The following is a 25829-nucleotide window of genomic DNA, read 5'->3' as shown; positions in this document are numbered from 1 at the left end:
AAGTGGGATTTCTGGATCATATGATAATTCTATTTTTAATTTTTTGAGTAATCTCTACCTGTTTCCCATAATAGCTGTACCATACTACATTCTCATCACCTGTGTGCAAAGGTTCCAATTTCTTCACATCTTTATCAACACTTGTTATTTACTATTTTTTTTTGTTGTTTTTTTTTATAGTGGCCATCCTAATGGGTATGAAATGGCATGCAGGTAGTATTTAATAAATATCTGAGGCTATACAGATAAAAAGGTATGCTCTCTACCCTCCAGAAGTTCTAGAGTAATGGGGAGAAAGGCTGACACACAAGAAAGGTTTGTGCTAAATATCTAGATGACAGAGGGAAGGAACTGTCAACTCTCCTTGAGTTGGGGCAGGAAGGGTGGTGGTGGGTGGTCAAGGGAATCACATCGAATAGGATACTGAAGTTGGACCTTTAGGAAAAGCAGGCATTCAGATACAAAAATGGGAAGGACATTCCAAATGTAGAGAGTAGTATGTTCGAGCAGATATTGTATGGACCAGCAAGGCTCCTTTAGAAGAGAAACTGGTGTTGATTACATATGGACTGTATGTGAGAGTTTACTGAGAAATGAAGCTAAGTAAACAGACTGCAGTCTCATGACCAAGAGCTGGGTAAACCGCACTAAGAGGGTTAGATTGTATCCACTAAATGGCTTTAAGCCAGGGAGTGCCAAAATCAGATATGCAGTATGAAGCATGATCATAGAGGCCTGGGACTGGGCAGTTTGTACAGTTAGTAATAAAATAGTCAAAGCAAGAGATGACAGGGGCCTAAACCGAAGCAAGACCTGTGGACAAAGAGAACCAGGAGAGAGATGTTAACAGGTGGAAAAGACAGATCTTACTGGAACAATGGAAGGAGGTATAAGAAGCATCTGTCACTCTTCCGGGGACAGATGAAGTTTAAGGAAAACATGCCTAGTTTGCTTTTTGGTAACTGAATGTAGTATCCAGTAGGCAGTGAAGTATATGAGTCTGAGATTCAGGTGAAAGACATGAATGAAGACACATATATTGGGAGTCGTCAAAATAAAAAATAGTGAATCCTACCATCTAAATACCACTCTTCCTTATGTAAATCTAGTGTTCCAGAAATTGCAGCTGTCTTAATGCGGCATATCCTGTATTTCTACTAATAGAATGTTATTCTATATATTTTACAATAGACCAGATAGTCTCCCTATTTTATAAACACTACAAACTCCTATGGATCTACCAATATGTCATCTTAGAAAAACTGGGTAATAAGCCAAACTCCCAGTACTTTCTCTTTTGCAGCAAAGAGGGCCAAAGAAGGGCACATGACTGTAAACATTAGGAAGACCACCTTATAATTTAAAGCCTAAGAAAACTGCCTAGTTTATTTAGTTGAATGCCTAATATGCTCTTACTTCTGAGAAAAGTATTCTGCATAGAGTTCTAATAAGAATATTCGCATGCTATTCAGCAGGCAGGCATGCATTTAAATTGTCTTTAATGTGGAATTAAACCACAAATTAGATATCAAGGATTTAAAACTAAGCAAGTTGAGAAAATTTAATTCATATGTAATTAATACCCTTAGTACCCTGTATTTCATTACCAGGACATATAAATATAAACAATAATAGCATGTGGGCAAATAAAATTTACAGCCTGTATTTATCAACTGACTGTTCTGTTCTGACTGTTCTATTGTGATATGAATGTTAGATACTGAAAAATAACTCTTTTCACTATAACCAAGTGCTCTGGGCATCCTCAAACAGAATGATCATAGTCTGTCCACAGCCACAATCTACCATACTTAAAAAGGCTTCACTTTAGGGTGCAACCATGGACCAAACCTTTATTCTCCTATACTCAGTAGCTTTTCCATAACTCAAGTCCCAAGCCTCAGAAAGTGATATAGAAGAGAAAAAGTCCTTTAACAATGAGGAAAGTGCTAGAGGCTGAATGTTTGTATCCCGCCCCCTACTCGCCAAATTCATATGTTGAAACCTAATCTCCTATGTGAGAGTATCTAGAGGTGGAACTTTGGGGTTGATTAGGTCATCAAGATGGAGCCCTCAGAATGGGCTTAGTGAGCACCTTGCTCCACAAACCATGTGAAGAACAGTGAGAAGGCACTGTCTGTGAATCAGAAAGTGGGCCCTCACCGGACACCGAATGTGTGTGCTTACAGTCTAAGTGAAAAAGTACACACGTGATGGCAAAAAGTTATAGGTGGTTCCCTCTACACAAGCTTTCAATATTCGTCAAATATCTACAATGAACATAAAAATAAGTCATGATAAAAACATAAAATATGTTATTTTAAAGTGAAAATTTAGAATAGTTAAGAAAAAATACAGCATTTTTCTAAGAAGATATAAATGAACTTGAAATAACTTCACTTACTTTCTGCTCAGGGCTTTCCTGAAACAAAAGTCCAAAGTAGTCCTTCTCCAAGAGATTGAGATGTTCGCACACTTTGTCGAATAACACTTGTCCCTTAGCACGTTTCTGAGGTAAAAGAAATATCATGTTTACTTTTCAAGCACTTAAAGATTCCATGAATACTGTAAATAAAGAGCATCCTATTACATAACAGTATTTAGCTTAATATAAAATATTTTTTCCAATCTTTTTAACAATACAAAATAGTTATTAACTTTTTACTTTAGATTCACTGCCCAAGACACAAATATACACACATCATGAATGCATGATCAGACAGATGCTCAATGTTTTACTGCTGCTCCATGTAAATATAAAAAGAACTAAAAAGTAAAATTCTAGTTCATTTATTTTTAAAACAGTACAAAATAATGTCCAAACTGCCTCCCTCAACTCCTCAAGGTGGCTCACATCATATCTACAATGTATACTCCTCCCAGGAAAAGCATTTACCTTCTTCTTCAATGTATCCTAACATGATTTATTGTCAGTGCTTAGGTTTGATTTTTGTTCTATTTTTTTTTTCATTAAAGGTTTTTTTTTTTTTCCAAGAATGATATGCATTTACTCTTTAGAACAAATTTTTAAAATACAAGGTAATAAAACTGAGACAATAAATTAGCTGCCTCTAAGGATCTAACATATTTTTGCCTTAGTTTGTTGTGTTTTGTTTTTTAATTTAAGAAGTTGCTATCAACAGAGATGTAAAAGCCTTTGACAGCTGTAGAAGAAAAGTTCATTGTCTAATCAACAGCAAAATATAAAGTGGTGGCTCATTTCCGATAGAGATGCACACCCCTGGGAATGCCCATCTGCAAGGTCAGGTCACACATACGCCTTCTTCCACCTGTACTAATCCAAGCAACTACAAGACTGCAAGTGAAAAATGAACAAGCCACCAGATTTTTTTTCACCCTGTCCTTACACTATCAAAATGTATACTTTCAGCTTATCCAGTGTGTGAAAATTATAGAAAATATATAAAAGACATTTTAATTTCAAATAAGTACAACTGTAATAAGGGGTTTCTAAAGATAGTTTTCACAGAAACTCAATTCAAGAGCTTATTTCTCTCCTCTAACCTTTTCTTCCTCTTTGTGGGAGCAAAGTAAGAAATTCATGCCTGAAAGACTTGCAAAGAAGAATCTGGAACTTCTATTATACCTTTTATAGTAACATTTCTTTAAAAAATGGAATTATATCAAACAGTAGAAGAGGGAGAAAACCACACAGATTACATTATTTCAAACTAATAAGCAATGTTATCCACATCACTACAGATCCAGAAAATTAAGTTACTAAGTACATTTAAGATAAACATGTGTTTATATGTCCACATAGTTAAAGTACACACAAATATAATGTACTAAATAAGAGAACTGGGCTCCTGATTCCAAATACCAAAGTTCTAACTACATTTCCATTATTTACAAGCCAAGTGACCAGAGACAAGACACAGCTGCTATTTGCCTTAATTTGCACATCTGTGAAATGAGATAAAAGGATCTACAACAAAGGATGTGGTAAGTACTAAATGAATAGTAATACACAACAAGAGCTCAGAATAGTGTGTGGCACACAGTAAGTGCTTAATCAATATTGGCTCTTATTGTTATAATCTAGAGTTTTATAACATTAAAAAATGATTCGTTTATATAAAATTTTGGTTTCAGCTTTTAAAATGAAAACTCCTGAATTTTATTATCTAAACTACATGCAATTTTTAATCTATGTAATTTAAAACTCTTAATTTAAAGGTATTTTAAATTAATTTTATGAGGAGGTGACTCAAATCATGACAGTTACTTTCTTAAAGGTGGAGTAAAATCAATTGTCTCTTTACATGAGCCTGGACTAAATGTAAGGAAATTTGGTTGCAAACAGTGGCAAAGAATACTTTGAAGGTCATCGAAAATGTCAGAATTTGCTCTCTTTGACATTAATTTCAACATCGTTCACTCCTGAATCTCCAGTACGAAGACTGCCTAGCATAATATGTGTTAAAAAAAAAAAAAAAACAACACTTATTGAATCAACTGAAAAAACTATATGTAACATACTTTAAATGGGGTAACATTTAATATACTCAGTCTCATAATGACTGACCACAGCTATAATTTCAGTGCCTGCTTTGTAATTAGGAACTTTTCTTATCTGAGAAAACAAAGGGAGCAAACTATTACAGCGTCTGCCATAGTATTCTACTTACACATTGCCCACTATGCATTTATAATGAGGCATAAATGAGCCACAGAGGACATTTTATCTACTATAAAGCAGGATTATTTATCCTATTTACAAAGATATTAAAAACTCAATAGAAGCTTATAAAAAAAGCTGACCTTTAATCAGATATAGTTCCCAAACAAACATCATTTCTATGAAATGCCTGGCTATAAATGACAACTACTTTCAAATAAGCTAACTACTGAAACTAAGTAGCTGCAGACATCATACAGAAATATAACAGTCAAAAGGAGATTCATACTATTTTATTTGGTTTAAATGCTATTTGAAATTAAGGTAAAAAGATATTTAAGGCAACTGATGTCTATAAATAATATGCCTCAGTTCAAAGAAAACACGTTCCAACACTGGTGTAAAGTCAATTTTTATTAATCATTCTTTCTCACTTTCCACTTCATTCTTTCCACTTCAAAAATAGAAACATGCTCTCATGGACAGAATTCCCCTAAAAGATTTAGAGGAAAACATCTATGAAGTTCACCACCACAATCTGGTGTTGGTATGCTGGGCAGCACAGTGGGCGGCATCAGCACAAGGCTTGAGTAAGCCCAAGTTTCTCCCTCACTCAACATTTTGTAAGCACTTCACTATTACTAGACGAGTGTGACAATGGACGAGGCACTTAGTCTATTTAAAGTGTAAAGTGAGATCACAGCTATCTCACAGATCACTAGGAGGTTCCAATTAACCCGATAAGATAGTAAATGTCCAAATGCCAAACCAAGTGCCTTACTCAATCATAGCTGAATTCCATTCTCAACTGTTTTTTCACTAGTCCACATCTAAAAAACACCAAAAGTATCTTCTAGATGCTCAGATTGCTTCTCTACTATTTTCTCCTTCCCTCTCCAGGAAATAGATACTTTAAATATTTGATAAAATCTTAACTAAACACACATATTACTTAAGCTTCCATTCAACATCTCCACTCTCAATGAACTAGAAGTCTGGCTGGAAAGACAAAAACACAACAATACTGTGAGGCATGTGCTGAAAGATGCTACGGGAACATCAAGAATGGACAGAGTAACTGTCAGAGAAAAAGCATACCTTCACCAGGACTGCAACATCTGTAATGAATCTTAAAAGAGGAGATTATTTTTTAAGGCAGAGAAACAGCATATTTAAAAGAACTTACTTTTCTCTTCAGATGTTTACAGAGTCTGACAGAGCCAATTTCTATTCAAAAGATACTGGGGGATATAAGGTGAAAAATTTAACCCATCCATAATGGACAAGTCATACAATATGATTGATAGGTAGACTGTCTCACTCTCTCATGACTGTGAGGACTTGACAGGTTAAAAGGCTCAATATATACTGATCCAGCATCTAACATGTATCAGTCCCTATGAGAAGACATTGGGGAAGCAACAATAAAATATACATGGTCTCAGGAACTTTATACTCAACTGGCCAAGACAGAAAATAAAAAGGAAACACCCTCTCACCCCAAAGAAATCCTATTAATCTACCACTTCGGATATAACCAGGTATCTGGTCCAACTGATCCAAATACACCTGACCAATGGCCTATGAGATAGCCTGATGCAAGAGTCTACCCGAAGACAACGTCTTTTACCGGCGATAAGATTACCAGATAAAATCACATCTTCCCTCAAGCAGTTTAAACACAAGACAGATATACACACATTCTTACGTACATACACACACATACAGTTATAGAGTAGAGTGGTGCCAATGCAGAGGGAAAGACAATGAGAAGGCAGACAAAGATATGAGGATACAGACTTGTATTTGCCAAAATATGTTCCAGTGGTCCCACTGGTTCCATGCGATGCTCCATATATATACATACCCATATCTCAAAAAGGGGAGTAGAGTGGGACAAAAAAAATTCTGCTTACTGTACATAACTACTAAACATCAAAACTCCTATTTGCATTAGATACCCTGAGAAGTTCTACAGTGAAAAAATAAAAACTTGTTTACTATCATTCAACCTAATGTTTCTTGAAATTATTTGACTAAAAACCCCACTATCTTTTTAAAACAAAACACTAACTTATCCCGTAGCAGATTTACTGTTTGTAGACCATAGCTCAGGAGCTGAGGTAGAGAAGAATTACCGTGACGTAGCCCTCATGCAGATCTGGAGACTGGCATTATCTTTTCGATTCAAAAGTGCCAAAAAAGAGAATTCAGTTTAAACTGGTACAGAATTGGATGGGCCCAGCTGTCTGGCAGAAGCAAATGATTTCCATAGATAAAATCCCAACGAATATAATCAAAAATCAAACACACAAGGAAACTAGTTGTTAATTATTGAGAGTTAGACACAGTATCAGAATCAGATCCTCAGAAACTGTAGGTAATGGAAATTATCAAGTATAGAACACAAACAAGTATGTTTTATATATTTAAAAAATAAATATTTTAAAATATCATCAATGGAAAACTATCAAAAAATAGATTCTGAAAAGAATCAAACAGAACATCTAGAAAAACTAATAATTATAATCCAAATGAAGAGTTTGATATAGCTAAAAAGAAAACCAGTAAACCAAAAGGCAGATATGAAAAAATTACCCAGAATGCACAGAAATCCAAAGAGATGGAAAATATGAAGGAATTTCATAGACATGAAAGAATACAGTGGTCAACATATATCTCATTAGAATTCTAGATGACAACAGAACAAGGGAGAAGCAATATTAGAAGACATAATGGCTGATGAATACTAAAACTCTCAAGAAAACTCACTGGTTCTCTAAACAGATAAAATAAAATCCATTAATCTATAATCACTTTATTCCATTAATTATTTACTCACTAACATTCAAAAGGTTTTGATATGCAATATTTAAAAATGATGCAAGGGCTTTGTTTCTAAAAATGCTTTGCGCAGGAACCAGAAAATATTAGAAAACAATAAGCATTCAAAAAAGTATGCAAGAAATCATTGCTTCATAAAACAGAAGGCGTAAAGTCCTTTATAGAGACAATATTCTGATAAAATGGTAAGGGAATGTTGAAAATAAATGTTGTAATGAAACTGAAAATTATATTAAGAAAACAAAAATCCATTGATATTCCAAAAAGCTTCATGATGATGTAGAGGATAAAGTTGAGATCAACAAAAAAGAGAGGAAAAGAAAAATAAAATAATATATGACAACTTGCTATTTTTAGCCTAGGATCTTTCAATTAAAACATAAAAATGCACATGAAGAAATCTGAGAATAAGATTTTTTTAAAGTCATTATGCAGTTAGTCACAACAACAGATGTAAAGGCCACTGCAAATTACAAAGGGTGTCCCCAAGGCATTGGCTTACTTGAAGCTCATGGCGACAAGTGAGAGGGAAGCAGGTCAGGACCATTACTATCTCCAATTTACACGTTAGACCCTGCAGCTGAGGGAGGAAGGGATGTGAGTAACACGCGGAGTGGCTAGTCTTCCTGGGCCACACTCCTCTCAGCAAGGCCAGAAGAAAGTAAAATGCTTTACTTCCAAAAACCCACCTCCTTAGGGAAGTACAAATGAAGCCAAGCCCCAAGAAATAGGCAATTTTCTTTTTAACAAATATCTTCAAAAATAAATAATAGCTAGAATAAAGCCATCAAGACACGAGGGAAAGAAACATGAGCAAGGAAAGAAAATTATAACAGAAAACTCAGAAAAGTTACTCATAAGAAAACAAAACTGATCTGCTTTTGAAAGCAAACTGAAAAAGGCAAATAAAGTGGCATATTTTTATGTCATAAAGAAAATATATCAGATTATCAGGAGACACATATTAAATGTTACATATTAAATGTCTCAAGTTAGTCCACTTTTTAAGTACTAATCTGCAATCGAACTTACCTGAGTATGCTCTAACAGCAGTATGACCCAGGGGCTCACAACTTCTTTTTTGCCTTCACACTGTTCACAACACACTCCATAAATAATAATTCTCATCATTTGGGAGAAAGGAACCAAGACACAATTCATAATGGCAGTACATAAAAAATGGGGGGGGGGTACGAGAGTTGAAATTGTTCCTTCGCCCCCTCCCTGAATCTCCTATGAAGCACCTTTCATGAAAATCACCAATTCTCAACAGCATGGGAAAAGGGCACTGAAGGAGAACCCCAGAATGCAAGCCCTATCTCTTAATAGCTGTGTAACCTCGCTATGCCTCAGTTTCCTCTTTAAAATAAAAACATATAATGGTGATAAAAGAATTAAATGAAGTGTTTAAAGTGCTTAATAAAATGTTTGGCACATTACATGGATTTATTAAAAGGCAGCTGAAATCACAGGACTTTGATGAGCTGCTCTAAAAATAATTGATTTTAAATATGATTAAAGAGCTTTCACAATTACTTCATCCAATCTTATTTCACAAATGAGGAAACAGGTTATAGAGAGTTTAACCAACCTAACTGTTCAGTCTCATTTCCTGAAGTTCTTTTAAAAGCTGAATTCTTATTTGTGGGTATAACCATAAACATTAGTACTCTATATTTCTATCCAGAAAGGCCATTTTCTTCTACTGTCACTTTTAATTTTTATAAACAATTCAAATTCTACTGCATGAAAGTACTATAAAAATGCATTTGTTAACCAAGCAGAATATAGAGATATTTTGCTTTACAATGTGCGCCGACGATACCAGTCCATGCAGCTGTTCATAGCTGTTAGAGCAATTTGCCACACTGACCCAGATAAAGAGGGGTACTGATTTGCCAAAAAATACTCTAAATTTCTTTTTTACCTTGATTTATTTCCAACTATTGAAAACCTATCTCTAGACAAATCTCTAAATATTCCTTCCCAATGAAGCCTATTCCAGTTTCCAAATATTCATCGCTCTCTTTCAAGCACTTTATTTCTCTTCTATGGTACCTACACTTACAATCAACTTCTTTTGAGATTTATTACTTTGGAAGACTGAATTATTTATGCAAAAGTATGTCTCCTACAGCAGCACCTCGCTGAGTAACTAGCTCACGAGTAGGCCAAGATATCTATTGGATGGAATGGCTTGGTGCCATGAAGCCTGCCAAAAAGTTGGCAGAGTTGAGTCTAGAATTCAGGCCTTCTGGCTCGCAGTCTTAGGCAATCCGCTGGATCTAGCTCATGGACGACCAGCCCATAGATATTCAAGGAACTAAACCAAACACACACTGCCAACTAGATTCTGGGAGAAGAACAGCCACAGACCTACATTTTATTTTCACAATTCTACATTGTACTTAAACTCTTCCTTAGTAATTTAGAGCATTTCCAAATATTTCTTGGGAACCAGAGGAATGACAAAAGCAGAAAAGCCTATCTGCCTCTTTCTCTAACGTGCAGGTCATGTCACACCTTTATGCAGAAGGGGACAGTGGGGCTTTCTGGAGTCTCTACACATTCCTTTACTGAAACATCAGTTCCACTGTCATTTCCTCTTGCTGTCTGAAGCAATCCTTTGCTTTGTATCGCTTCTTACACTAGAATCTTTATAAACTACAAACTGTGTCAATCTCTATTCTGATAATGTAGCCCCAAGTTAAACAATTAAAACCATACAACTGTTAATAAAATTTTGCAAAGCATAATCCAAAAAGAAATCTTACTTTCTATATTAAATGCCAACAAGCTTTACGATCTATTTTTCCCATCTGCCTCTTCCTAACCCTACTTCCGTGTTTGACCAGCAATATCAATCAGTGGATTGAAAACTTAAAAATCAAACAAGAAAGTACTTTGGTCTATTTTCCAGGTATCTGATTTTTCCTCCAAAAGACTGCATAATACATTAGAGATACCCAGAGGAGCAAGACAAAGCAAGACAATTTAGATAGGTTTAAAATATGTTGTTCAAGGACTGAAAGACCAGCTTTTGGGAACTTAAAAAAAAAAAAAAGGCAAAGCAATCTACAGCAGACCCAGCCAAAGAAAGGCAGGCTGGAATCTGAGGCGCTGAGCAAAGTCCCCCGTGCCTGTGCTGTTATTTGTGGCATTCATTACTGAGGCCAAAACATGACATTTCTGGAGGCCTCTCAGCTTGGAGGAATTTGTGCAACTGCTTACCCGGCAGATTGTAGTCAACGCCACACACCACTGACGTTTTGTAAAACACCATCACTGTCTCCGTGTAGGCCCCGCCACACTGCAGTTATTGTGTGCCGACGAGACGGTGCTGGGAAGTGCACAATGCGATCCATACATTACAGCTCTTGAGCTATGTATTTTGTGCTAGCTCTAAACTACACTATACAAATGTAAAAGGCCAAGGACAGAAAGGTATGCACAGAGCAAATACAACAACTGCTACATTGTCACCGAGGGTGGAGGATATTAAAGAAAACCACACAGAAGGAGAAAGACAGTGTCTCAAATAGTCTAAGGCCATCATTTATGAGATTGTTCTCTTCCTACCAATCTGAATGAGCTTATCAAAACACCTATGTCCCAAAGTTCAAACCCTGACAAAAAGAAACCACATCCAATGATTTTGTGTGTATTAAAAATTTAATTCCAGAAGTAAATGTGTCATTTATAGCAAAGGAAGATTTTAAGTTTCCCTGACCATTAATATGAATTAAGTTTGAAAAAGTTTTTCCAGTTACTCAAAAAAAGGTATGTGTGTATATTACATATAAAATATATAAACATAGATATAATATATACGTGTGTGTACATAAACACATACATGTAGACACACCTGTATCTTCTTTTAATGACTAGTTGAAAAAAAAATTCAAACTCTCTCATCAGTGATCAGGAAAACTGTATATATGTATATCCATAGATAGATACAAATATGCATTATCAAAGTTAATGTAAACATGTAGGCTTCGTAGAAATCATTATAAAGAATGGTAAAAAAAAAAAAAATTCTTATGTAGTATTCCTTCAAGATCAGGCTACAAGAGAGTCGGGAGAAAAAGAAAAAAAAATATCAGAGCTCATTATAGAATCTCTATTTCTTTTCCATTCCACAGGATTCAGGGGATTATGATAGAACATTGGGGAAATTTTGCAGTGTTGTTAGCATGAATGACTCAAAATACAATTCAATGTAGTTTTAGGTGCTAGAAATAAAAATTAAAAGGCTGCTACTAAAACAAAAACAAATAGTAGGCCAGAATAGACTGCACAATAGCCTCCAGTAACTACATTCTGCAATAATTTTAAAGGAAACTCTAATGTAGCTAGAAGCTTATGGGCTCACTTTTAATAAAATCATATACAGACCTTAACTAACTCAAGGACACAGGAGCTTGCCATTCTTATATATTATAAATAAGACCCTATTTCATGAGTACAATGCTTCCAAATTTAAATGCAGTATTCACATAGAATGTTCTTCTACTCCCATCTGCTGGGTTTTGAAATGTTTCAGAATCCTTAACAAACACAATTCATCTCATAAGCAACCAGGTAAGTTTAGATGTTTCATCTTTATGCTATATGGAAAATGGAAAAACAACAGAAATCCTACTACTAATATTATTTGCAAACATTGTCAGCCATAAAGTCTAAGAGACATAACCTTTTTTCGTCGAAGCAAATAAATGCTAATTTTAGTTTTAAAAGATAAAACATTAAACTTTTAATCTGTCATCTATAATCACACCCTATATTTCCAAAGTGGTTATAGTTTATATTTCCCACAACTCAGAGGTTTCCGTCAGCTTTAGGACACAAGTATCAGCTGGCTGACCAGAGGACACTCTCTCAGAGGATTTCTATCTCCACACAGAACAGGCCGACAGGAGGCTATTCCAAGAACCAATTCCCACTCCTCTTACCAGCATGCTGGCTTCAGGATAATCCCAAAGCTAAGCTCTGAAATGGAGTTGCAGAAAACCTCAAGAGTTAGGAAACAGCTGTCAAGTGAATGAACCCAGAGAGATATTTAATAAGATTTTCTGCAGTCCTATTGTAGGGTCTCTACTTCATTCACTTTCCTATCACTAAGGGAAAATTCCCCACCAGCCATGTTAATATTTCAGTAATGAGCTGATTGATGAATTCGCCCTGTACCTGGGGAGCAGGTGTTCTGCCAGAGAGTGCCTTGGCACATAGCATGTTGTAGCCTTTCAAAGCAGTTCTTGAATCTGGCTGCACAGATGCTTGAGCCTGGCATCAGACCCACAAAATGAGAATCTTCAAAGGTGGCACCTGTGCATCTGTATTATTAATTTTTTAATTATGTATTAGAATTTATTTCGTAGAGTAGTTTCAGGTTACAAAAAAAAAAATGAGCTGAAGGTACAGAGATTTCCCATATACTCTCTACCTTCACACATGCATAGCCTCCTATTTATCAAGACCCTCCCCCACTCCCCCCAGAGAGGTACATTAGTTGCAAATAATGAACCTACACTGTTACATCATAATTACCCAAAATCTACAACTTACATTAGAACTCACTCTGGGTGTTGTACATTTTATGGGTTTGTATAATGAATTATGTATAATGACACTGTCCACCATTATAGTACCATACAGAGTAGTTTCACAGCCCTAAAAATCCTCTGTGCTCCAGCATTTTTAAAAAGCTTAACCAAAGATTCTGATCATGAGGCAAGGCTGATACCACGGTCAGTGAACAGATCTCCTCTCCCAGAGTAAGACTATCTGCCCTCACACTTCAAGTCCACCAGCTCTGTTTTTTCAGTCTAGCTAGGCAACCTCCCTTCAATCCCTTTTAAAGATCTGGAACCAAAAGCCAGGTCCCACTGGATAATATATCAATTACTTAAGTTTCCACTTAAAATCCTTTTAAAAAATTACTAGTTCATACAGCCTGGGAATATAAAATTTATCTGGCCGTCTTTAATGACAACTGTTTTGGAGACTGCCTTTGAAAAAGAAATCACCAGGTAGAAAAATGTGAGACAGTCATTTTGACTGCAGATCTTATCACAAACCAGGCTGAATGAAACTATTCTTACCTCTACAGGCCAGGAGTGTTTAAAGTTTTTTAACAAATGACCAAAGTGGAAGTCACGTTGCAATGTAAAATAATCTTAATCACTTAAATATTTACTTTATTATGATTATAAAAGAGAGAGAAACAGGATCTGATACAAAGAGAGAGGTCTTGATAAGTTTTTTTGCAACAATAATTTCCTTATACCTCCCCACCTGCATTTGATTCTTAAGTTCAATTACAAGCAACTTCTGGGCAATCTGAGGAAAAATACATTTCATTTTGAGATAACTCAGTTTTTAAACACTGATCTGAGGCAACAGTGTTTCCACTGAGCTTGATTTTTCTTCCCAAGTAAAAGTGTTTCATTCTTGGTTGATGACTAACAAACTAAAAGAAAAAGTGATAATGTTCACAATGTTCCCAATGATGGGGGTAGGGTGGGGACTGGATGAATCTTTAATACGTTGCTAGACTTAAAACACATACCATAAATGAATTAAACTATGAAAGGCAAAAACCTGTCAAATAGAAACCTGGTGATTCATAAGCAGAAAAGTTAGGAAGTGTCGGTGAGCATGGACCTGAGGCTACCTTACCAGCAGTGTGGCCACCAGACCCAAGATGCCACAAATCCAGCCCTCTACCCTCACAAACTGCCTTCCTTTTTTCACTTCTCTTGGCTTTACTACTGAAATTCTTTTAAAATGCAAATCTCTTAGAAGGCAGTACAGGTAATCATTCACACATTGAAGTCATTCGCTGGAATTGCTGTTCCTCTCATTACCTGGGCTGAAAGCAATTATTCTTGACCTTGACAAATGTAGTCACCCTCCACAGTTCCAGTGTGTTGGAGACACCAGTTCCTATGTTGATGTAATGCTCCTTGTTCTGAATTTCATTTCATGTTCGCAAAGATATCTTACGATTTCGCTTGATGACCTTCTTCTTATGAAAAGAATTAGTGAACCAATTAATTCTTCCCAGTACTTATCTCTTGCTATGAATTCATCTCCTAGCATTCCAATGTGTGTATGTTCATAGGACTGGTAAACAAGGGCCCCTCTGCCTGGCTGATTAGGGCACAGTGAATAAAGAGTTAATGCACACCCTAAAGCTGAGGACCAGATCCCACAGAATGAAACTCCCCCAAGTCCTATCTTTTGAAGCCCAGCCCCACCCCGGGCATGCTACTGGTCTCCCTCAGTACCATGCTACTGGTCTCCCTCAGTACCGTGAGCTTACTCTGCAAACGTCAAATATTATCTTTATCTCCTCCGCAAAATTATGAAAGACTTCCGCAAGAGTGGGGAAAAAATAGTGATCAAGTTTCTTTTGACATATATTGTGAGATACACCCAGATTTCAAAACACTAAAAAGTTCAAATAAAGTGCATTTTAAAGCTGAGAATGTCAGTACCACCAATGTGGTGATCCAGTTACAGCATCCCACTCTCTATCAATGGCAAGAGGTCAGATGATGTCATATAAGTAAGAAACATCCTACGAATTAAAAAAAACTTTACAAAAACGTTACCATTTGACACATCTTCAAATCGCCACATCCAAAACAGATTCCTCCTGCTGGGATAGGAGACTGGATGCAGCCCCAGCACAGGAATGCAGCCTCCTCCTTTGCTTCATGGGCTCTGACCGGGGAGAAGACTAACTATTCTGCAACAATATCACCAATGCTTGGTCCAGAAATGTTTCATGAAGAACAAAGTCACACTTTATATAATACATAGTGACCCAACTCAAGTGGAAAATAACTGTCACATCTATTACTTGCAAAAAATAAAAATAAAAAAAATAAGAATAGTATTTCCATCCTTTCATCTCCTATGACCCACCTTCATTCTGCCCAATAAAACGAACATGCAAAATAAAATGGGTTATCCAGACAGTTGCAGGAAAGAATGAAGAAAATGAAAATTAAAAGCAACTGTAAGAAAAAAGTGAACGATGTCAAAACAGATGCTACTAAAGCTACCACAACCAATTAAAAGTCTTTTTATAACAAGATATCCAAAAAGCCTGTGACAACTTCGATATGTGCTGTATTAGACTGGCTCACTTCAATTTATCCTTGTGATAAAAACATTCTCACTGTTCAAATTTCCCTAACTAGAAAGTGGACTTCCCATTAAAAAATGATAGATTGAACACACATATTTAGCTCTGCTCCCTAAGGAAGCTATTCTAAAATGATGCAGTGTGTCTGCAAATGCACAGGTTAACGTTTTCCCCCTGACATAAAGGAAAGGAGAAAGAGAGCGAAATCAGTGCCAACAAAATTCGGAAAGCAGACTGAGAAAGGATAGGAGATAGAGTCTGTGCATTTATATTTTTTGTTTTCTTTGCAACCTCTTCTTCGATGGGAATGTGCCTCTCTGTAACGTTTAGCAGAAGTGAAGCGCTTAATTCATTTGAACCCCAACAACATACTAGCTTCTCAAAATAAAAGGATTCCTAGTTAAATCCAAGTCTAGAAAAGCCAGGGTCTAAAATGACAACACTGGCCAATCAAAGTAGCTTGCTCTTAACAAACGTTTACAGTGCATTTTTATCATGTTATCCTTGGCGAATAAGGAAGTAGACACTAAAATCTTTTCTTATAACTCCAAATTTCTGCTTGGATTTTACTATGTAACCACTTTCAAATGAAAAATGTAATAGGCTAGGTGTTGCTAAGTTTTCCTAAATATATCAGTCTTCAAAGTCCAGGAGTTCCTTTCTCCTCAATGAAGATTTGCTTACCAACTCTATCCCACAGTAATGTGCACTTCAGCACTTTTTATGTTATTTATCTAAATCATAAACAGTACTTATCAATTATATTCATATTCTTGTTTCATATGTCAAGTTTACCTTCAAAAGAAAATTTTAGAAGCAACTCAAAAGGAAAAAAAAAACCTCATACTTCATCTTCTCAGCAAAAGTAGGAACCAAATCAATATTTGGGAACAAATATTTCCAAACACACAATATATATTTAAATAAATAATACTTTGAGCTCAAATTTGTAAAATATTGTACAATATGACTTCCTTAACTTCCTATTTTTCTTAAAAATCATACATTATCAATAAAAGAGATCAGCAGCCAAGTCATTGAAATAACTCTTAAGAAATGAAAATCCAACTTTTCGCCTAACTTTTTCTATTATTTACTCTGAATAGCAATGTTGCATAAAGCTATTAAAAAGTGTAGTCTCTTTTAAAAATCTATAAAACATATAATTCCTTTTAAAAAACAGAAAAGTGACTAAAACTGTTAGAAAATGAAGAGGTTGATATCAAATGTCTAGCCAGATGAACACATCAATTTTTTTTAAGTATCTTTTTAGGTATCTTTATTAAAAATTGTTATGTACCATTTCCATTTAAGCTTATTTCAAAACCATAATCAGAAAACTTCTGTAGGCTAGCACATTCTCTGTAAACTATTTGCCTAGAATGAATTTTGACATTTGATTCATACAGGCTTTCTGTGCTATAGAAAAAATAGCTTAGTAGAACATTCCTATTCGAGTCTCTTTAAATTGTTGCTGACAGAAATATGGAAAAAGATCAATGAAAAAACAAATATTATGATGACTAAGTTTCCTCTCTATGTGAATAATTAGATGATGCACAAAATCAAACTCGCCTTCAAAATAGGTAAAATGGCATATTCTGTAAATAAAGGTCACAGTTATGAGATGCAGTTCAGTTAACTGGTAGAATGTCTTGAGATGTTTCTACAGAATATGAGTTTAAAAAAATTTTAAGTAATATTTCTAACCATAAATTTTCTAGCAGAGTTGATGCGTAACTGTTACAGAACATAATTAAATATAAAAATAGCAACCTGACGGATCATTTATCAGTACATTCATCATTTAGCCACCTTGCATGACAGATTTTTTCAGAGTAATCAGTGCTTTTTATAGATCATATTATATTACATTCAATTCCTTTAAGAGCTAAATATTAGCATATTATATTACAGTGTTATAAATACAAATGATAAATTCTGTCCATATTTCTATGGGGTCACAAAGCATACATCCTGCTGTGGAGGGAAAGGATAAAAAGAATGGCTCCAGCTTTTCACAGGTAGAAGCAAGATTCTTAATTCCCTGTACCCCCATCAAGTGTTTACAAACATCCCCATGGGCAACTTGGGGAAATGAGAGGGAAATAGAAAGATAGGATCAGGGAGGAGAGTATTTGGCAAAATTTTCTAACAGTTGAGAAATAAAAACTGTCAGTAACATCTTTAATTTGCTTAGAAGAGAGGACAAAGGGATTGGAAATAAAATAGTAATGGAAGCAAAGGTTTTCTGAGCAGAACAAATTTAATAAAAGATATTTTATAGATTATATCTCTTCATTTGATGAACTCCAACCGTTAAAAATATATATATTTTAGAGAGTGAGAAACATGTGTCTGAACAGATTTTAAAGTACAAATTTTATTCTGAAAATGACCTTTCCCTTTTCCACAATTTCTAATCTTACTCAACCTTCAAATAATTTTCATTCCAAAAGAGAAAAAATAATTTAAAGATCCAGTACCTATTCTACCAACACCCTCGAATTAAAGTTACTAAATGGTGAATTACCAAGTGTCTGGCAGCATAAGTGAGAAGGGCCAAAAAGAGATGGATGTTGCCTTCAAAATTATGTCAGGATAGTTAAGTATAGTGAGGAGTTACTTTCAAGTGTCAAGTTTAAAGCTTGCGAAACACCACTGATGCAAAGGCAAGCAAAAAAGCCAATGCCCTGATTTTGAAACCAAAAGTAGGGGAGATGGAGAAGAGAAAGCATGTGGTCAAATTCCTTACAGCTGAGAAATAAAAACCATACTTTTCTTTAGTTTGCTCAAAAGAAGAGACATTAGAGAAAAAGAGGCAGGGAATAAGGTAATCACTGTGCTCTCCTCTCTAAGCTCAGCCTACACCCAGCCAGCAAGCGATCAGACCAGAGAGCTCTCATTTAAGTAAAAGAACTCTTAGACTTGTGGTTGTCTGCATTCCCCTGTCTGCATTGCCTTTGTACACCCCTAAAGGGCCAAGACCTATCTTATCCACCTCTGTGTCGCTCTCACACCTAGCAGTTTCATAGTCTTTTATACAAATTTAATAAATTATTTTCATTTATTTAAGCCCTTGAAGTATTTCTACAAGAAGTTAGCCTGCTGCTTTTAAGTATTTAAAAAGCAGGGCAGTGGTGGACAGAAGTAGCAAGCATGGAGAGAGGGAGAGGTGGGTGGATCATACATACATAAATACATACATACTTATGTACAGGACAGGACAAAGAGAATTAGGAAGACAAGTAAGCAAATTTGACCATTTATCTTAGATAAGAAGGATAAAAATTTTATGCAGGTACAAGAAAGTAGAGAGAAATAATTCAACAATTATGTTCCGGAAGTAGTACTATAGACAAAGCTAATGATAAGAGAAAAGAAAGTGTTCTTTTTCTCAAGAAACTAACGATCCAGGTGAAGAAACAATACAAGCATGAGAAAAATCAAATAATACAAGAGTTTCGCAGTTGTCCAATAAAATAATACAAAAGATTCTTTCACAGTGCATGACTGACGGCCAAATTAATGGTGCAAACAAGTTCAGAGGAAGAAGAAAACATTCTGAAAGCTTGATTTGGTTAGACATTAAAAGACAGGAAGGAATCATGTGCATGGGAAAATAAAAATGTGGCAATGGTCTGATCAGAAACTTGAAGGAAGGACAGACAGTTCTGGATATGCCTGATTAGAAGACCAATTTGGCTGGCAGGGGAAGGAAGACTCAAAATCCAATAGTAATAGAGAGATGAAAGACAGTCTGAGGTCATAATTAAGAGAGTCCCGAATGCGCAGCTAAAGAATGGCTTGACGAAGAAGCAATACTCTGCTCCTATGAACCTCTTGTGTTCTTCAAGCTACATCAAGGTATTTGACCACTCATGTAACAATTAAGTTACTGGATAGAATTATCACCTTAAATCCTTTTTTAGGCTGCAAGGATAGACGGTCAGCCAAAGATATTCCATCTGGACCTATGTCATTAAATTTTAAACTGCATATAACATATGCCAATAAATTATTCCCAGTTTCTAAACCATATTTAAATCGAACACTATTTTATGGGAGTTTACAAAGTGCCACAACTTCCAGATCCCCCACAAGTACGTAGATAGTTAAAACTATTTAACTAGTAAACTTAGTAGAGATCAGCACTACAGGTCTGAAAGAACAATCTTGGAGGGTGAAAGCAGACATAAAAAATCAAGTAAATAAATAAAATAGTCAAAAGCAATGATAAAAATTGGATATCTGAGGCCAGGATTCTACATAAGAAAGGCAAAAAGACCTTGATACATTCTACTTCCTGATAAATACTTTTATCATCAGAACACTGACGAAGAGAGCCTACATTCTGATAGCCTTATTCATAACACTAAGAAAAAATGATACTGACATTCCTGTGTGGGCAGAAACAATGCCCTCGATTCTCAGACAAAATCAACACGTGGAAACAACTTTCAGATGCCAGAGGAAAATGTGAGCAATTCTAACCCAGAGAGCGCATTCACTCATGCTTCTAAAGTCTTACAGGAACTTTCACATTTATTTTCAGACTTTAAAAAAAATATACAAACTTATCAGCTGTAGTAAAACCATCTTAATCCTAGAAATAGAGGAAGTAAATATTTCCATTCTTACTTTGCAATCTGAGAATGGAAGAAAAAAAGAGGAAGTGACTTCCCCAAGACATCCAAAGAGTCAGAAGAAAAGTAAACATACATATCCTGACTTTATAGCCATGCCTTCGACCAAATCTTACTGTGTTTTTCCTTACAGGAAGGAGCCCCACTATTTTACTGCACCGAGTATGTAAATGTCTTCAGCAGCAATATAACAAGAATTCTACAGCTGAGTCTCCGAAGCAAGCATGCAGAATCCAGAAGACTCCCTAAAATTCTTTATAACTAAATTCTGGTACCAAAAGAGCTTGTCACATATCATTAAATACCTCGAGATAAAAAGAGACATATCAAAGAACAGGAACTGTCAAGTTTCTTTTTTAAAAAATATGTTCTAAGTTTTTTCAAAAAAATTGAGATCTCAGTTTATTATCAATAGATGATAAATTTGTATAAATCGTAATTTTCACTAACTACAATGAAAAAATACTTCACACAGATTTAGAACAAATGCACAAAGACAGCCTAGGCCTTGCATCAAAATTTATGCATGGTTTAGTAATACGTCTATTGTTACGTAAGCCAAAATTAACATTAAAGTCAAGCAATATCTGTTTTTTTTTTTAAATTTAACTACAATCATTCTCTAAAAATTCACTGTTATCCAATATTTACGCTCATAAAAATTTTGTGTGTGAAGCACTGTTATCCAATATTTATGCTTATAAATACTGTATGTGAGGCATTTTAATATTAACATATACTCTTTCCTCTAAGAATGCAAACGTCAAAGACAGTTTTTGAAAATAGTGCTACCTTGGCTCCCTTGGTGGTCTTCTTCACTTAACTCCTAAGGTTTGAGAAAGGGTGGGTTCAGATGGCTCACAGGAGAAAAGATGTAGAAAAAGCCATTAAAAGTAGAGGGGTAGTGGGGAGAAGGGATACAGATGGACATATATGGAGATCGATCTACTGATCTATCCATTTTAAAGGAGTAATCAGAGAAGCAGATATGATGTTAGGACACCAAATTAAAAAAAAAAAAAATCCCCAAGTATTATGTTTCTTGATTTAAAAAAAATTATTCAGTCAATACAGTAATATTTACGTTAAATAGTTTAAATGGGTTGCTTTCGTTGACCAAAGGTACTGACAGGTAGCACAAACAGGAAACTGCCTAATTTTCCCAATGCGCTGATCGCATTGATAAAATCATATCTGTAAAGACCACTGATGTGCATCTTAACCAATGCAGACAAAAAGACCCCCTTAAACTACTGTAGCCACACAGCTATTTATCATGTTCTAAAATCTAAATAGCATTCTTGACCTTCTGGGTCTTGTACATCAATGACTTTACGACCTATGATCCATTTCTCCCCAACCCCTTTTTGGTCTATGGATCAGTTTTAATCTGGCATTTCAGGCTTGCTAGAACCTCACCTACTCTATAAGGTCTCAATAAATTCCTCAAGACTTCCTGAACAGGCTGTGCTTCCCTGTCTGCTGTTGTAGGTGCCCTAAGTGAAGATGATCAGGCCCTCTTCAGTGGGCATGCTATAATCTAAAGGTCTAATTGAAAATCAGATACAGATACATAAAAAGAAATAAACAATAACTATAGGCATCTAAAAAACATAATAGATATAATCTTTAATGACAGTAAACAGATGGAAACAAATCTAATCTCCCAAACCAAATAAAGTGTTTATTTCCCACATTGTATTCTTCCTTGAGCGCTTGCAAGTTCATTAATAGCTACAATTTCCCACAACATACTTCCCCAAATAGTCCTCAGACACCAATTTCCGGTACAGAGATACAGAACTACAGATAAGCAGTATCAGCATATCTAACCCAATCTGTCTAAGGTCAGTGCTGAAACTGGGAAACACAAGCACTCTCAAGCCATGTGATGGCTTTTGAGCTCCGTTCCTGAAGAGAAAATAACAGCAGATCTGAATAGTATCAGACCCATACTAATGATACTAAGCAAGAAAGCAGAGAATGTAAATAGGAAAGAGAATTGGTTAAAAGAGAAATTAACTAAAACAGGAAATACAATTTATAATGTCTGTATTGGTATAATGACTATTATGACACTGATGAATTATGGCCTATGATTAGATATGGTCAGTGCCTAAAATTCCAGTGAACTGTTGGTACATAAAATCTGCTGTGGGATCACATCACTAGTCCACTCAAATTCCATTTTACTTTGTACATAATAGAAAAAAAGGTTTATTCAACACTTATATACTATAAGCTTATTTCAAATTTATCTGCTGTCCTCAAAAATTCATTCTTAAATGGTATAAGAAGCAATCATTTATTAGCTAAAAAGATAATCTGTCTGTGAATTAATACAGTTATTAAAATAAAGACTCCTATGCTTTCCCAACCAATTTAAGCCTTGGTGAATTAACAGACTAAACTGCTACTTTTAACTTTAGATATTTTCTCAGCTATGTTCTGAATAACACAGTGACTTGAGTTCCCATGAGTAGTAGAATCATAGAAGAGGGACTAGTCACATAGATAATTGATTTATTTTATACCATTCCAAAATGGGATTGGATATCCAATAAATGAGTACTAAACAAGATGGGAAAAGGAGGTAGGCATAATGAGTAATAGACTTTATCAAGTCAAGTGTGTCTGTAAAACACTTAAGGACCATTTTTAAAGGAATAAAATTAAAAAATAAAATTAAAAAGTAAACGAAGAAAAATAACAACATAAAGTTATTGGCAAAATATAGCCACATATATCAGTAATCATATGAAATAAATGGCCTAAATTTACCAGTAAAAAGAATTCTCAAATGGAATTTAAAAACATGTCCCATCAAAGACATAAGGATAAAATGTTTAAAAACAAAGAAATGAAAGGGGATACAAAGGATGGGAGTCTAGACAATTCCTAACCAAAATAAAGCTAGTATTAATATCAATATCAAATAAAATAAATTTTAAGGTACCATGTGATGATAAAGCAGGGGCGGGGGGAATCCAAGAATATATAATTCTGCACATCTAATAAGCCAGCCTCAGGTTTTAGAAAGCATACACTTACAAAAAATACAAAGAAATTCTCAAATCAACCATTATAGAAATTAACACACCTAGAAGCAGTTAAACAATTAACAGAAATACAGACAACATGACCCACATAACTAATAAGTCTAATCAAGAGCTCAAATTTAGAAACCTGTGCCAATAATGAAAAAATAACATGCTTTTCCAATTTCCAAAGAACTATTACAAAAATTGACTATATATTAGGCTGCAAAGTAAGTCTAAACAAATACAAGAGAATCTCTTATTTAGACCACATTCATATTAGGCTGCAAAGTAAGTCTAAACAAATACAAGAGAATCTCTTATTTAGACCACATTCTGACCACAATGTTAAAAAACAGGAAATCTGTACAAAAGAAAAATGCCCTCTTCCCACAAGACATGCACACATATATTCATCCTCAAAGACACACATACTCTGGAAATTTAAAAACACACTTATAAAAACTTCAGTGGTCAAAAATGACCCATAATGGGATGAGAAAAGATTAAGAACTAAATGGCAGTGAAAGCACTATATTTCAAAACTTGTACAATCAACAATAGGAAACTGAAGGGAAAATTAGAGCCCTGAAAGCATATATATACATATACATTTAATATTTGACTCAATAGACTGGAAAATAGAGGGATTCCAAAGAAATAATAAAGAGTAAAAGGGAACAAAATATTGCAAAATGGAAAAGAAACAATAAAACCAAGTTGTTTCTTTGAAAGAAAAAGATTAAAATGGCAATGTTACAACAAGCACGGTTGAGAAAAGGTAAATAACGCTAGAAATGAAAAAACCTAAATCGAATATACAAAATGAGAAAAATATAAAAACCTTCATGCCAATAAGATTTGTCAAGTTGGTTGAAATGGACAGTTTCCACTAAAGACTGATTTGAAAAAAATACTATAAGAAAATTGAATCAATTATTTAAAAATTAAAATAAATACCCTCCAACTTTACTCTTCACACAAAAAGGCCACCAGCTCAAGAAAGGTGTAAAGGCACTGTTCTACCAGGTCTCCAAAGAACAGTAAGTTCCTAACTTAGCTAAGCTTTTCCAGAGAATACTGAGAACACCAACTTTATAAGACTAGTATATAACTCAGATAAAATCTGATGAAGATATTTTGATAAAAGAAAATCAAAGGTAATATATGCAAAAATTCTTTAAAAAATGCAAAACGAATGCTGAATCACCATGAACTAGTGTGTTTATTTCAGAAATTCAAAGATGGTTCAACTTTAGAAAACAATGTAAATTACAACATAAACAGATTATAAAAATGTATGATCCTTCTCAATCAATGCAGAAAATACATTTGATAAAATTCACTACCTATTCACGTCTTTACCATCTGTTCATGAAATTTTCCCAGTTTCATTCTTCGATATTAGGAAAAGAATACCCTTAATCTAAGAATATCTATTTTAAAAAATCCTAAAGCAACACTACAAACCTATATAAAACTTATAAAAAGATGTTCAACCTCATGAGTTGCAAACTGTAGCATTATTTCTATGTTTCGATTATTTACTACCCTCTTCCTCTGAGAGGATCACACTCGCCCACCTATTGTTATCAGCCTTAAACACATGACTGGCTTGGCCAACCAGATAGAAATGCACCACTTCCAAGCAGATTATTTAAGAGCCATAATGTAGTTCTGCCGTGTTTTTTCCCTCTTTTGTGACAACAGCATCTCCCAGGCAGAGGATATGCCTTGAATCTTGGTCCAAAAATCAAAAAAGCCATAGAGCGTAGACACAGGTGACCCACCAAGGGGCATGTAATGTGAGCAAGGGATAAACTATTGTTTTTATAAGTCAAAAAGATTTAAAAGTTGCTTGTTACTGTAGCATAGCCTAGTGAAAGTTGACAGTAATCAAATAAATGCAAACTGAAGTATTAAGATGGTACTGAACACCCCAAAGACTGGTCAGAATCAATGTGCTGACGATAATATAGAAAAATCAGAGTGGTTGCTGATTGGCATTTAAAATGGTACAATTACTTTACAGATCATTTTGGCATAACGAAGTAAAACTGCATCCTATCAACCCAGCAATTCCATTACTAGCTATCTACCCTAAAGAAACTTTTATGCAAGTAGACAAGGAAATGTGTAATGATATTTACTCAAGCACTGATTGTTATATAATGTAAAGAAACTGTGCCTCAAGTAGGAAAATGGACAAACTGGTTTAGTCATCCAAAGGAATAAAATGAATAAAGTAGATTTATTCATTTTATTGTTAAAATGAACAAAGTAGTTAAAATGAATAAAGTAGATTTATACATCGTAAAAAGATACATGGAGAACAAAAGGGGAGAAATGGGAATGAGAATTTAGCAATGTCTTTAATGTTCGATTTCTTTTAAAAAAATCTAAAATGTATGACAAAATGGTAACATGATTAAATCTTTTATGAATATGCAACTGTCTCTTCTATTATTTCTATATTTTTCTAACTTTAAATATATCATGAC

General features: G+C 34.8%; 1 protein-coding gene across 11 annotated transcripts in view; it reads right to left on the bottom strand.

Annotated features, from left to right (window-relative positions):
• EPB41L2 (erythrocyte membrane protein band 4.1 like 2) overlaps positions 1-25829 on the bottom strand; it is a 203574-nt gene that overhangs the window by 79230 nt on the left and 98515 nt on the right. For all 11 annotated transcript variants that reach the window (XM_023529810.1, XM_023529815.1, XM_023529812.1 and 8 more), the window contains exon 4: positions 2405-2509. In XM_023529810.1, coding sequence (XP_023385578.1) covers positions 2405-2509 — 105 coding nt within the window. The remainder of the gene's footprint in view (positions 1-2404; positions 2510-25829) is intronic.

Source organism: Pteropus vampyrus, unplaced genomic scaffold, assembly GCF_000151845.1.
Source record: "Pteropus vampyrus isolate Shadow unplaced genomic scaffold, Pvam_2.0 Scaffold43, whole genome shotgun sequence".
Taxonomy (NCBI): Eukaryota; Metazoa; Chordata; class Mammalia; order Chiroptera; family Pteropodidae; genus Pteropus; species Pteropus vampyrus.
This window is presented reverse-complemented; position numbering and strand designations above follow the sequence as displayed.